At 33.7% G+C, this 13,878-nt stretch overlaps 1 protein-coding gene across 8 annotated transcripts in view; it reads left to right on the top strand.

The window, feature by feature from the left end:
• The window catches only part of Tmem196 (transmembrane protein 196), a 62,888-nt gene extending 49,841 nt beyond the window's left edge, over positions 1-13,047 (top strand). For 4 of the 8 annotated variants that reach the window (XM_078039988.1, XM_078039987.1, XM_078039989.1 and 1 more), the window contains 4 exons: positions 3,700-3,756; positions 6,659-6,913; positions 8,070-8,143; positions 10,177-13,047. In XM_078039988.1, the coding sequence (XP_077896114.1) occupies positions 3,700-3,756; positions 6,659-6,913; positions 8,070-8,143; positions 10,177-10,183 (393 nt within the window). In that variant the 3' untranslated portion in view covers positions 10,184-13,047. The other 4 variants (XM_078039990.1, XM_078039991.1, XM_078039994.1 and 1 more) reach the window with 3 other exon arrangements.
• Positions 13,048-13,878: the final 831 nt, after the last annotated feature.

Raw genomic sequence — 13,878 nt, forward strand, 5'->3', positions numbered from 1 at the left:
ATCTCTTCTCTCTCTCTCTCTCTCTCTCTCTCTCTCTCTCTCTCTCTCTCTCTCTCACACACACACACACACACACACACACACACACACACACACGACAAGCCATCTGTGTGAATAAGTTCTTTCCATGCTGCATAAAGTCATGTTGAGAAAAATAAGAACCTTTAAATTATTATAGCAGGTTCCCCTATAAAATAAGGTACAAGTAATTTTAGACCATAACACCATGACACATTTCCTAATTATTTTCATTTTTTATTTGTTTTAATTAATTATGTATGACAGTAGAATGCATTTATGCACTTTGATATATCATACATAGATGGGATTTTTTTCTGAGTGTACATGTTGCAGAATCATATTGATCATTCAGTTATATATATATATATATAATGTTTGTTTCATTCTACTATCTTTCCTATCCCCACATCCCCCCATCACTTCCTTCTACTTAATCTAAGATAACGTTATTCCCTAGTGCCCCCCCTCTGCCTTATTGTGAATTAGCATCTGCATATTAGAGAAAACATTTGGCCTTTGGTTTTGTGGGATTGGCTTATTTCACTTAGCATGATATTCTCCAACTCCAACCATTTACTAGCAAATGCCATAATTTTACTCTTCTTTAAAATTGAGTAATATTCTATTAAGCATATATACCACATTTTCTTTACTCATTCATCTATTGAGGGACATCTAGATTGGTTCCATAGTCTAGCTATCGTGAATTGAGCTTCTATAAACACTGATGTGGCTGTGTCACAATAATATGCTGATTTTAAGTCATTTGGGTATAAACCAAGAAGTGGGATAGCTGGGTCAAATGGTGGTTCCATTCCAAATTTTCCGAGGAATCTCCATACTGCTTTCCATAGTGGTTGCACTAATTTGCAGTCCCACCAGCAATGTATGAATGTACCTTTTTCCCCACATCCTCACCAACATTTATTGTTGCCTGTATTCTTGATGGTTGCCATTTTGACAGGAGTGAGATGAAATCTTAGAGTAATTCCGATCTAATTATTTTAATTACAATGAAAATCAACTATGGCAAGAGCAGAGACAGCAGTCATAGGTGGATAGGTGTTCACTAAACACTTCCATTGGATTTACTAGTTTAACGTACACTGTACTCACATTAAAAAATCATTTTCAAAAGCATTTCCATTATATTAGTAGAAACAAATTAATTTAGACATTTAGTAAAACATTAAATTATATGTGTGACCTTTAGCAAGACATTAAACCTGCCTGGACATCTAGTTTCCCAGGTCTCCATGTATAAATTATGAGGTCTACTTAAATCATAACTCAAGCTCTCTTCCAGTGGTATTACTTGGGTAAAAGACAGCCACTGGAATAAAAGGTCAATTTACAGCTTGGTAGGTGTGTTGGGGGCGGGAGCTTTTTCTCTTCTCTGTAAATTAAAATGGCTAAATTTAAGTCAAGATCTCCCAGTTCCTTCTCAAAAATTCCATAATTTTATATACTTCCCATTGCATGCATCTATATTTTCTTCTAGGATTACAGGTTTCCTCTAAGGAATGTGGATTTTAGATACAGAAGTAACTATTAGAGACTATTTACACTGCAGAGATGAGAGAGAATGGGAAAACACTGCTTAATTTCCCTCCTCTGCCTTCCCCCTCCCCATCCCTGAACTCCCATTTCTTAGCTCCATTCAAGTGAACTGGGACAAATTGCTACCTAGATGTAGCAATTTCACTTCCAACTAGATGTTCCAACAAAGTGGCTGGGGTAGTGACCTCCGCTTATGCTCCTGAGGTCCCATGAGTCTACAGTAAATAAATAATGATGATATTTATAGATTTCAAAACAGATCCAAAGAACATAAAACTACACAGCTTTCAAATTATTTCAAGAATGAATTCCGGGTGAACGGATTTTCAGGTCGAGTTAGAATTAGTTAAGGAGAAAGATGTGCTTGGCTTTGAGGTTTAAGGCATGAAGAGGTACAGGATTGGTCCAAACTGAAATTGCTTCAGCACAGCCTTAAAATATGCTAGATAGAATCAGTTAGAAGGACTCCACACAAGGACAGGAGGTCTAAATTAGGGCACAGAGGGCTGTAAGAAGCTTTTACTCAGAAATCACTTTTTAAGATTTTTGAAAATTATGTAAGTATTCAAGTCTTATAAGGTTCTGAGTTTCTATCTTCTCCTGATTTTATTAGTACTATAAATATTTTATGCGATTAGAGTGTTTTAACCCTTTGCCCATAATATATTTTGTGAATATGATCCTAAAGTTATTTTTTTTACCTTTGAGTTTTAATATTTTTGATTCATAAAATCATAATTTTCTCCTCAATTTATAAGTGTTTCCTACCTTGATCTATGGACTTCAGGGTTATATTTAGATATTCCTCCCCACTTCTTTAAAATTACACATTTGTAACTTTATCATATCCTAACACATTTATAAATTTTTATGCCTCTAAAACTCAAAGGGCTTTATATTAATTATGGTATATGATATTAGGGGAAGGTCAACAAATTATTTAATTTCATTTATTGAATAATCCTGATCCTTTCCTCATTAGTTTGAAATGTCATCTAAATTATGTACTCTCGTGTCCCCACATCTGTCCTCCTGTACCACTGCCTACTATAAAGCAGGTGATTATAAAATCATTTTGCTCCATTATGTGGGAAGTTCCCTGGCAACAATTTCCTTTACCCATTATTTTCCAACAAGTTTATTTGTACTTCTTACATGCATACTATTTCAGATAATCCTTAGGATATTTTGATACATATTTTTAAAATCTATCCAGGTGTGAGATACATAGTTTAAATCAGTTGTGTTTTAGTTTTCATTTGAGAAAGCAAAAGTAAAATGGAATCGAGTTTCTTTTTGCAAATCTGAAAGCCTTTAGTGGGCTTGTTCACTTGTTAATGAGTTAATCTATTTATATAATAGTTCCAGTCTGAAGTATTTGCCAATTCGGATTGAAATGACCTTAAATGTTTATATCCAAACTTTACTCTTTACCATTTCATGATAATCAAAATGTCTAATAATGTTTTGTTGATAGATGATTTAATGTAATTGCTTTTGCAAAGCAATTATGTCACCAGTGTTCTTATTTACATGAAATTATATGCCTCTAGTCACTTCATTCCCTTGTGTTCTTTTGATGTTTCCACAAGGGCAGCATTCTCAATTCTGATGGAATGAGGTAGCCATTGTACCAATTCGACAGGTACAAATAATGTCTTTTTAGAGAAATATGTCCCTGACTGATGCCTTATCTTTTCCTTTGTACTAATCACCTACCTGAAGTAAAAACTTATTGCTAATTGTTTAGTATGAATGAATGTATCACACCACTTTTCTTCCTGAGAAAGTAGAAAGGGATAAGACGTAATAGGAAACAAGAGGAACAGAACTCTAAATTCATTTACTTCATAATTTTGCCTGGTGTGAACCTGGTTAATTTGGGCTTAAACCTCACTATTACTCTTATCAACTTTCAAAAAATAAATTTTAATTAGAGTGTATATTTTTAGCCTTCACTATTATATAATCAGATATTTTTCTTTCAAGATTTTGATGGGAATTTAAAACTTTTACACTTCCCTGGAGCAAGTGTTGTGAGTGAATTATAATAAGCTAAAAAGCTAGGTGTTCTCCTGTCTTTGAAAATAGAATAATTTTACTTCTTTTCCTTTGCAGTTTCTTCTCTGTGGCATATGTGGGATATTGTGCGCCAAAAAAAAATCAGGACTTGTCGTAAGTTTTTTCCTTTGTTGTACTATGCATTGAAGTGTTTAAAATATAAGAATTCAAAACCAGAAAAGATGACTAGCCAACTTCCATGTACTGAATGTTACTAGCTAGGATAAAAATGAGACTGACAAATCTGACGAATAAATCCTGACTTTCTTGTTTCAAAGAAAATCATCAAGAGTAGGAGAGACAATGACAAAACACCAGCACAAAAAAGCTTTGATATGCTCTCCTAATACATAAATATGCAAGCGTTAATGTCTGCTAGGGATGACAGCCTCCAGTTTTCCACTTAGAGACTCCTGGGCAATCACCTGAAACCTTCCATGAGCTAAAAACAATAAAGCTTGAGTCTTTGGGAAATTTAGCTGGTTGAATATGGATCTGGGCCTAAGAATTACTGGCTTTATGAAACTAATTTCACAATGCAGCAAGACAGCTGTGTTGTTATGGTTACAGACAATTCTTAAAGATTTATTTTATTTTATTACTATAAATGCACATGTAAGTGTTTTCAGATGTTTAATGGTTCTATCTTAGGTTCTGGGGTAGGGAACATGCTCCTGGTTGACTCTGACATTGGGCTGGAGGAGAACACCACATGCTGAAATGTGAATCCTCCTCTTGCCTTTCATGTCATTTTATGAAAGTTTGAAGAGAAAGAAAAAGCATGTCTTATTTTATTGAATACAAAAGGAAAAATCATAAACCTTTGCCAAATGGCAAAATCAATGCTGCACAACAACTCTAGGAAGTGGCCTTTGAGCCTGCGGTTCTACAAGGAGAGGCCAGGTGTCTGAGCAGGACCAGAAATGTATAGAATTGCAGCTATCTTCATTTTGTCCCTTTTTCTAATTATGCCTTTTTCTATGATAACTTCCATTGTGACAAAAACGATTACGTACTCACTGCTGTAGACATGTGAGCTGTAATATTTAAAAATTATATAAAGTGGGAAAAAGAAATCTTTGGGAGGAAAAAAGTGTTTTCTTGGATACATGGAATTGGCACCTATGATTCTCCCATCATTCTTTAGACATGGCCTTCATTCTTCTCCATCTTTCCTCTACTGAGTCTCTCTATGGCTGTGTAAGAACAACTTATTGGGAGAAAAAAGCAAGGAAGGACAGAAGGGAAAAACGGATGGAGAGAAGAAGGAAGGAGGAACTTTTTAAAAAGACACTAGTGTCTGTTTCCTGTCTTTCTAAGTCTCTTATAAAGTATGAAAGAAAAAAATCATAAGATCTGAACATTTTTTTCATTGTGCTTGACCCACCCATGGCTGGGCCTTCTGTTGGCACCTAGATGCACTTAGCTAAGATGGCATGTTATCCTGGAAGCTTCCAACAACCCTCACTGGCTAAACTCTAACCTCCCCTTTCTCCTACTCCTAGGGCAACAATTCATCTTTTCCTCTTAATATTTATCACATCACCTTGAGGAATTGAGTCTTCTCTTTCACGAGATCTCAAAGAGAATAATTATGAGCTATTCTTGGTAGTGCCAGCTGCCTCACTTAGGATCTCACAGGTGCTAGGTACTCCTTAATGCTGCTGAACTTAACTACCTGTGGAAAGCAAATAATACCTGTTCATGTAAAACTAAATGCTAAAGTAAGTTATAAAGCTGCTTTCTCTGGAGAATTATAGCAAAGGAGGGGATCAATAAATCCAGGAAGGCATTCTGAAAAGTTAAGACTTGATTTGTGCCTTTCATTTAGGAACACAAGGAAAAAGCAAAAACATTTCCAGGAAACTAAAAATATCCTTGAGATGTAAATGAGCAAGCTCCATTAATGGACAAGAAAATCTGGGCTGGGGTGTAGATCAGTGCTGGACTTGGAGCTTGAGAGGTTGGGTTCCATCCCTAGCCCAGTGGGCGTGGGGGTGGAGTGATTGAATACTATGTTCCAGAGAAGAATGGAAATAAGTTTGGATAATTAAATTAGTATCACATTATCAAATACCAGGAAAGCCCACAGGATAATTTATACCAGATGCAAAAACAAAGTAAAATTATTAAATTTCTTGAAATAGTAAACTAAGTTTCTTAAATATTCAGAAAACATTGCTACAGAAAGCATTGCACTTCATCTTCTGGGATGATATTTAGATTGATTACTGCCCCCTCCTATGAGTAGAGACCCAGATCAAACCAATAATAAGTTTGAAAGCTAAGCCATAATCAAACAGTATTTTTGGAACACCTATTATTTATATTTCATTGTAGTGCCACCAGAGTAAACAAAAGATTTGTAAGGTAGAGGGCCAGTTCATGGGAATTCCTTAATCTACCTGTTGAGGAAAAAGATACACAAGCAATAAAAGACTTACTGAAAGTAAAAAGGATTTAACTAAATTCCCTAAGTTCATATACATAGGAGGCACAAATATTTGAAGAGGCACAAATATTTGAAGTTAAGTGGAAGTAATGAAAATTCAATAGATATTTTGACACTTTGAGAGGACTGACATAGTGAAACTGGATTTAAGCTAGAAAATCTAAGTACCTAAATTTGAGTTTATTCTAATCACCATTCATTTTTCCAAAATATGCATTAGTATCTCTTTCAGTGGACTGCTGGCAAGGCTAATTGAGATGACATCTTTTGCTATTCCTAGCATAGTGGCCCACAATAGGTATTAAATAAATGTTGTTTAAATCTGTTTCTAGCTGAAAGACAATACTTATTTCAGAATTCTCATCAGATATATCCTTGATTTCTATTTCTGAGACACTGGTGTACTTCCTCTCCAATAAGTCAGACCAAGTAGAATCCCTACTGAAAGGCTAGCTTCTGTCCTCTATTAGCACCTTCAAAGTCAGCCATCCTGGACGTGCAATAGCCTGTGTTCCAGGAAGTTTTGTGTCTTCAAGTTTAACCCCTCTTTCTTTTCCTTGTCAGATGATCCTCTTCTCAGCCTGCTGTATCTGTGGGCTCATTGGGGGCATCCTGAATTTTCAGTTCCTTCGGGCAGTCACAAAGAAGACCTCTTCCCTGTATCCTCTGCATCTTGCCTCCATGTCCCTGGCGTGCATTGGGATTGGGGGCTGCACCCTGTCTTCTTGGCTCACTTGCCGACTAGCCAGCTATGAGCAGAGGAGGATGTTCTCAGAAAGGGAGCATTCCCTGCATCACTCTCATGAAATGGCTGAGAAAGTGAGTTTTGTACCTTTGCCTCCTACTGCTGTCATGTGATGAAGACTGCAGTCTGCTCTGGGTGAATCAACAGGCAACCCTAGATGACAATATGAGGGGTCATATTTTATAAGTTTGGCCCTATTGGATTAAGTATGGGAATTTTAAAATTATTTTCTCTCTGCAATTTATGGTTACACCTATTTTCAACATAATTTTGTAGCCTGTGTATTCAAAACACATTTCCTAAAATAGCACTTCATAAAATATTGAATACCTTATAAATATGAATTTTTATGTATTATACTGAGGAAAAACACATAAACTCAAAACAGTCTCCGCTCAATAGTGCCAGTTTTAGAAATTGCATGAATTCCCTTTTCTATCTAGCTCATCCCTTGTTCTTGTAAGTAGATGCATTTGATTATGTAAATTAGATCATCAAGCATAAAGGGGCTTTTTAAGAAGGCGACAAAATGCTTCATCTATCAGTGCATATTTTACAATCCATATAAAGCTTCATTTAATTCTCATCTTAATTTGATGCATATTTGGATAGCTTTGCCTGTATTTTAAACAATGGTCCTTGCACAATTGTTTCATGAAACCTATTCAAACAGAAAGTTATATTAATTGCATAAAAGAAGAATTAATATAGAGAGCTGTCTGTGTTTCTGCTACATTTTGCACACATTTCTTAATTCAGTTCCTGCTACTGGATCTGTTAAGATAAACATCTGTAAAATAAACTCATTAAGATAATGGCCAAATCATATTTTGTTTTGTGTCATGGAAATGAAATTGTACAACCACAGAAAAAAAGAAATAGTGGCAAGAGTTACTGCATTTTTCTTTATAATGTTCCCTTGAAGTTAAATATTTATTTTACAGTTGATATGTTTTCATTTTGTATATGATCCATACAAACAGAAAGAAGATGCTCCTAAATTGTCCCAAGAAAGCAATTTTAGACAGATTTCTGCATATCCTTCAAAAAATAATTAATAGTATAAGTAGCAGGACTGATAATTTAAAGAAATATTCGGTCATTAAAAATAGATGATCATTATATATTTGGATAGTGAATTTTTTGTGCTCTATTTCTATTCTAGTGTGCTTTCACCTTTTTTTGTATGTTTGTTCAATATTTATTGTATAATTGTTATATTTACATTAGAGATTGAGGGCTATTGAAATAACCGACTTGCCCAGCTGCCCGGTGGTGCCCCCGACACCAGAGTTACCTACAAGGTACGCTGATTTCCAGGGAGTTGCCATGTTGTAACGTTGCTGCAGGAAGCACTGCTTCTTTCAGGAAGCGGTGATGTCAGCAGATCAGTTTGGACTGATGCTGTAATGTTGTTCCTCAAAGTATCACTTTCATAAGGGCTGCTTCGAGGAGTTGACATAAACCTACATGGCAGTGTCTTGCAGCTTGAAAGTTGGTTGAGTATTTAAAATATTCAGCCTGCCTTTAAGCATCCAAACACGTTTCTGCTTGGATGATTCATAATTCCTTTTATTCTCTGCTACATCATGATTCTGACTCAATATCATCATTCACAGACCAGTTTTGCTTTCAATAATAGATGAGTCTACAAACTGTATCCCCAGCTTGCCAAAATTGCATGAACGGAGAGCCAAAGTTTGGCACTAATGTAGCACAAATTCTGAAAAAAAAGGTTTTCTGGCAAAATTATCCAATACAACATTTTTCCAATTTATTTTCCATATTTCCAATTGCTGAAAATAAAGTTCTTGATTTATTTTAACAGTATAATTGGAAATACAGAAAATTATATAGTGACCCATTTGCAGAAAGTATGTCCATTTGCAAATATACACATTTGGCCCTACCCAAATTTCTAATAGAAACATCTTGTTTAATTGGACATTCCTATTTGCAAATAAGTTGATAAGACTCATCCATTTCAAAACTAATTTTTACTGTTATTTCCTATGAATAATTTAACTGTGTCCTTATGGGGTGAATTTAATTAAAACAATTATCTTATTTCATAAAATTTTTAAAAACAACTTTCTTTAAATTTGCAATAAAAGACTGATACTTTAGTTTTTTATTATTTTAAAGCAATTTTATTTATGCAAATACTTTTCTGAAAAGGAACGACAAATAAGATTCTTATTTCTATAAATCCATTAATAAAATTCTTCTACTTCTGGCAGGATGAATAAGAAAAAATTTTGAATAAATTTTGTTGACTATCATTTTGGGGCATGCTTTCTATTAATCTTGCCATTAATAGTGAATTATTAAATGAAGCCTCAAATCAGATTAATACTAGTACAACAACATGAGTATATTTTCAGACCACTTTCACAATGTGAATCTCTAGCAGATTCTCCAAAGAAATCAAGCACTTTCTCAAAACAGAAACTAGATAGAAATTAGATAATTGAGAAAATAATTTCACTTGAAGGTCTTTTTTATTCCTGCTCTTTTGCAAATAGGCTTGTTTGAATATGGATGTCATCAATCTATTTTTAGATAATTTTGCTGATATATTATTTATAATATGGTGCACTAACCATAATAAAAGTAAGTGGGCCTCACATTTCATCATCTTTTCTTTTGTAAGGAAAGGCTTAATATTTAATAAGATATATGAATTCAAAACAACTAAATTTTTCCTAAATTAATAAATTCTATAATTACAAATGGAACTTTTTGTGTGATTCTTTACATCTATATTTTCATTGCCTAACTTCTTAGTAACTGGGCCCTTAAAGACATGTTCAGTAATTTCATTGTTCTGCTTTCCCTGTAAAAGGTGACAGTATCATTTTAAAAAAAAATCTTTTCTCCTATAATTTTTGTAGTGGTCCATAGTTACGAGTGAATGACTGCTTTGTGGGCCTTCTCAGTTTGTAGTCAAAAGGCTGCATTTTTCTATAGAATGAAGGTAATCCAGGCAGTGTGCTAGTATAACAGAGCAGCCTGTGGGAAAACTTGGGCCCTTGATCATTTTCTTTCTAGGTGAGGTCCTTCCAAAATAAAGTTGAGGGAAAACAAGGAAAGTAGGGAGAGTGAACTGATTTTGTGGGTAGAAGACTTTGGTTTACAAGACTGTCCCTTTAGCATTTTTATGTGCTCCAAAATCCCATAAAATTTTATTTCCTAAAATGGAGCAACAATATCAACTCTTGTCCTTCCCCAAAAAAGTTTTTCAATGGCTTGAAATTTCTGTTTTCTACCCTGTTACCCAGATCAATGTCTTACTCTGTAAGTGAATGTTAATTAATTCATGTTATTTTCCTAACAGGAAGTGACAGACAACATGAGCAATGGAGGACCACCACTGATATTTAATGGAAGAGTATAATCAATGTTTTTAGGATGTTCATGAGGCAAGGAGATATCAAGGGACTAGGAGATAAGATTAAAACCGTTCTTGCATTTGCTTTTCTTTCTCCTGAGCATCCACTAAAATTATTCTTCATCAATTTTGTCTCACTTACTCTCTAGCCTTTTTTATGCAGTGAAAACCTTTCTAGAAATGCTCTAGTTTGGTCATTTCAACAGACTTTACAGATTGTTTTGAAGAAGAATTTTCAGGAGAAATAAATAAATAAAACAGAAATAAAAGTCATATTCTACACAAACATTTGGCTAGCATGAGTATTAGATTTGTAATTACATGTTTCATATTGAGCAATTAAAAAGTGCAAATAACAAAAAATAACAATAACTTATTGATGTCTTTGTTTTGAAAGACCATGGCTTCAAGAATGCCACAAATCAAAACCTCAGCAATGCCTTGTTACAAAAACATTGTAATTATTTTCGATTTGTGAATGAACTATGTTTCATAATTTATTTGTAAATTATAAAAACCCAAAAACATAAAGAAGAGAATTTTTTAGAAAGACAATATTAATCTGTATGATATTTTTGCATTTTTGCACAAGACTGAAAAGTTGTAAGTAAATACCATCTAAGAGAAATAAATGTTTTGATCATACTGTGCAGATTAATCTACATGTTCACAAATGAGTTAATAAAGTATGTGTGTGTGTATATACTGTAAATACAGAACATATATACAGCATATATTTATAGCTACATGAATGTATATAGATAGTAGAAAAGAAATTGTGATGCTGTGGGGTATTTCAACAGAAATGGCAAGGCAATTGCTCAAGGTTTTTCTATGCCCACAAAAATCACAAATTTAATTTCTACTAAAATTTTCCATTTTTCTTCTTTATCTGTTATATATACATATCTTCGTGACTGATATTGATGGAGCTGAGTGATCTAAATAGAGTATTATAAAGATAGATTACTTAGTTTTTTGGCTATTTTACTATGGTTATAGTATTTATGTAATAATAATCATGGAGATTGATTTATAAATATAACTTTGAATCATATACTTCCATATTATAAACAAAGACATTCTGACTTATGATTACTTTGTGATAGATTTTAAACACATTCCAGCCCCATTAAATTATACCAAAAACAGATGATGTACCCTATCCCAATCTTCCCTTTAAAAACAAAATCACAATTAGCTTTGCTATACTTCATTAAGGTGTTTGCTTTTTCATTTATTTGTTTGTTTGTTTGTTTTGCAGTACTGGGGATGGAACCCAGGGTTTCAAGTGTACCAAACAAATGTTCTACCACTGACCTACTCGCCCGGCCCTTTTCTCTTTTCCTTTACAATTAACATGAAATAATATGGACAGGCCATGTTTGGGAAGGCATATATCCAAAGGCACTGAAACAGTTATTGTAGAAGGAAATAAAAATATGAATGACATTCATATAGCTACATTCAATACTCTCTTCCATAATGGAATGGTAAAATAGCAACCAATATTGTATATGGACAAGAAAATATCATGGTCTTTGAGAATATAACCTCTGACAGAAAATGAAGAAATCTAATGTTTTTAAATAATAACACACTGTATTGTAGCTTTTATTACTTCCCAACATGAGTCAATTTTCAAGTCATTTTTTATGAGTTACTTACTAAATCATAGGTAAAATCAAAACCTTTACTCTCCATTATGAGAACATGCCATAATTTATAAGGAAGATATGGGTTTTAATTGTGCTAAAAAAACAATAATTTTAATTGGTAGAAACCTGAAGGCTTTTAGTTTTATAGCAACATGATTATCATTTAACTTGTTTAAATTAGTTCCTTTAAAAATTCTGATTATCAATTCAACAGTAATAACTGGACTCTTGTTCAATATAGTTTATAAAGTTTCCCAACTCATTCAGGTAATCTCAATATCTAGTAGATCATACACATCGTCCATAAATGCAATCTCAAATAGTGAACCAATATCATCACAGTTCATTTGATGCCACAAACAGTCATGATTTTGTCACTGAAAATCTAAACTATAAAATGCAGAAATTTTGTGTGTATGCAGTTCTACTGAATTTATGCAAAGATATAGTTTTGTACTGAAAGAAATAAACCACCAACTGTAATTTTGGTGGCATTTCTCTCTGTAGACACATTTGTACAATACAGAATTATAATACATAAGTAAGATATTTTAACACCTTTAAACTATTTCATAAAACCACACAATAAAAGACAAAAGTAGCATACCACGGCTTTGACATAGTTAAAAAAATTGCAGTCATCACAATTATCCAAATAGTACAGTGTTATGTTTAACCAAGTATAGCTATATCTTTAAATACAATTATTTCAACCCAATGTTTTCAAGGCTCATTGTAGAGTATTTACTATGGATGTATAATGATTCCTAGGATAAGTGAGGAAGGTTAAAAAGACATTGTTCAAATAATTGAAGACTTAGTTTTGACATTACACTGACTATGAACTAGTTTTTTTAAGTGAATATAGTTTTAGTATGAGCTCATTCTTGGGGGAGAGTAATGTGATCCTAAATTAGAAAAAATATGTAAAAATGGTGTGAAGCTGTGGTTCGGAGACAAACTATAAACTGGTGGAGTTATTATTAGCCTAAAAGAATAAAAGTGGACTCTCTTTAGAAATTTTAAAACATATTTGTATGCATATATGTGTGTGGATGTATATGTGTGTGTGCTCACACACAATGGTTTTGAAGTATAAAGTGGTATAATGATTCCACTAATATGTCTATGTAATAAAATGGTGTTCTTTGAAACATTGTATGGTTTCAGCTTTGTTTTCATTATAATACAAAAAAAATAGTTACCCCCAAAGCCAAATAAATAAATGTGTTATTCTGATTGGCAAGGTAAACACTGTTGTGAATAAGGAGAAAGAAACAGCCACAGTGGATATGGAATTTTAAAAGTACACTGCTTAATATAGGAAAAACTAGAATGCATTCAAATGAAAAGAGAGAGGGTTGAGGACACAAAATACAATGATTATAAGAAAATAAAATCCCTGGGGAAGCAGGGGACATGAGATACAGATCATAGAGGACAGAACTAATTATAGGTAGAACTAAGATTGCAAATCTCACAAGTAAAACAACAACATTTAGAGAATTCTGATGTTCTGCTTATGTTTTTCAAATTGGGTGCCAATGACTTATTGTGGAGACTTTTTATGCATTTCAGGCTATTTGCCATTTCTGGTCCCTACTCATTAAATGCTAGAAGTACATACCTAGTCACCCTAGCAACCAAAGATGCCCTAACAAATTTTCATCTGTTTGTATGGTAGGGAAGTATTGCCCAATTTAGAACCACTGAGGAAAACCATTGAACATGATTCAGGACAGCCACTTTTAATGCTACCCAAAAGTGTAGACCTGAATTGCTCAAGGTCATAAACTTACAGTCCAAAACTGTTATGATGTAGATCTTAAATATCCCTCAAATCTTCATGTGGTGAAGACTTGATCTCAACCTGATAGTGCTGTTGTAGGTAGTAGAAGCTTTTAGAAGAGGGGCCTAGTGGAAAGAAGTTGGGTCATTGAGGACATACTCTTGGTGGAGATATTGGGAACCCAGCCCATTCGTCTCTCTG

This window comes from Ictidomys tridecemlineatus, chromosome 2 (genome assembly GCF_052094955.1).
Source record: "Ictidomys tridecemlineatus isolate mIctTri1 chromosome 2, mIctTri1.hap1, whole genome shotgun sequence".
Lineage (NCBI taxonomy): Eukaryota > Metazoa > Chordata > Mammalia > Rodentia > Sciuridae > Ictidomys > Ictidomys tridecemlineatus.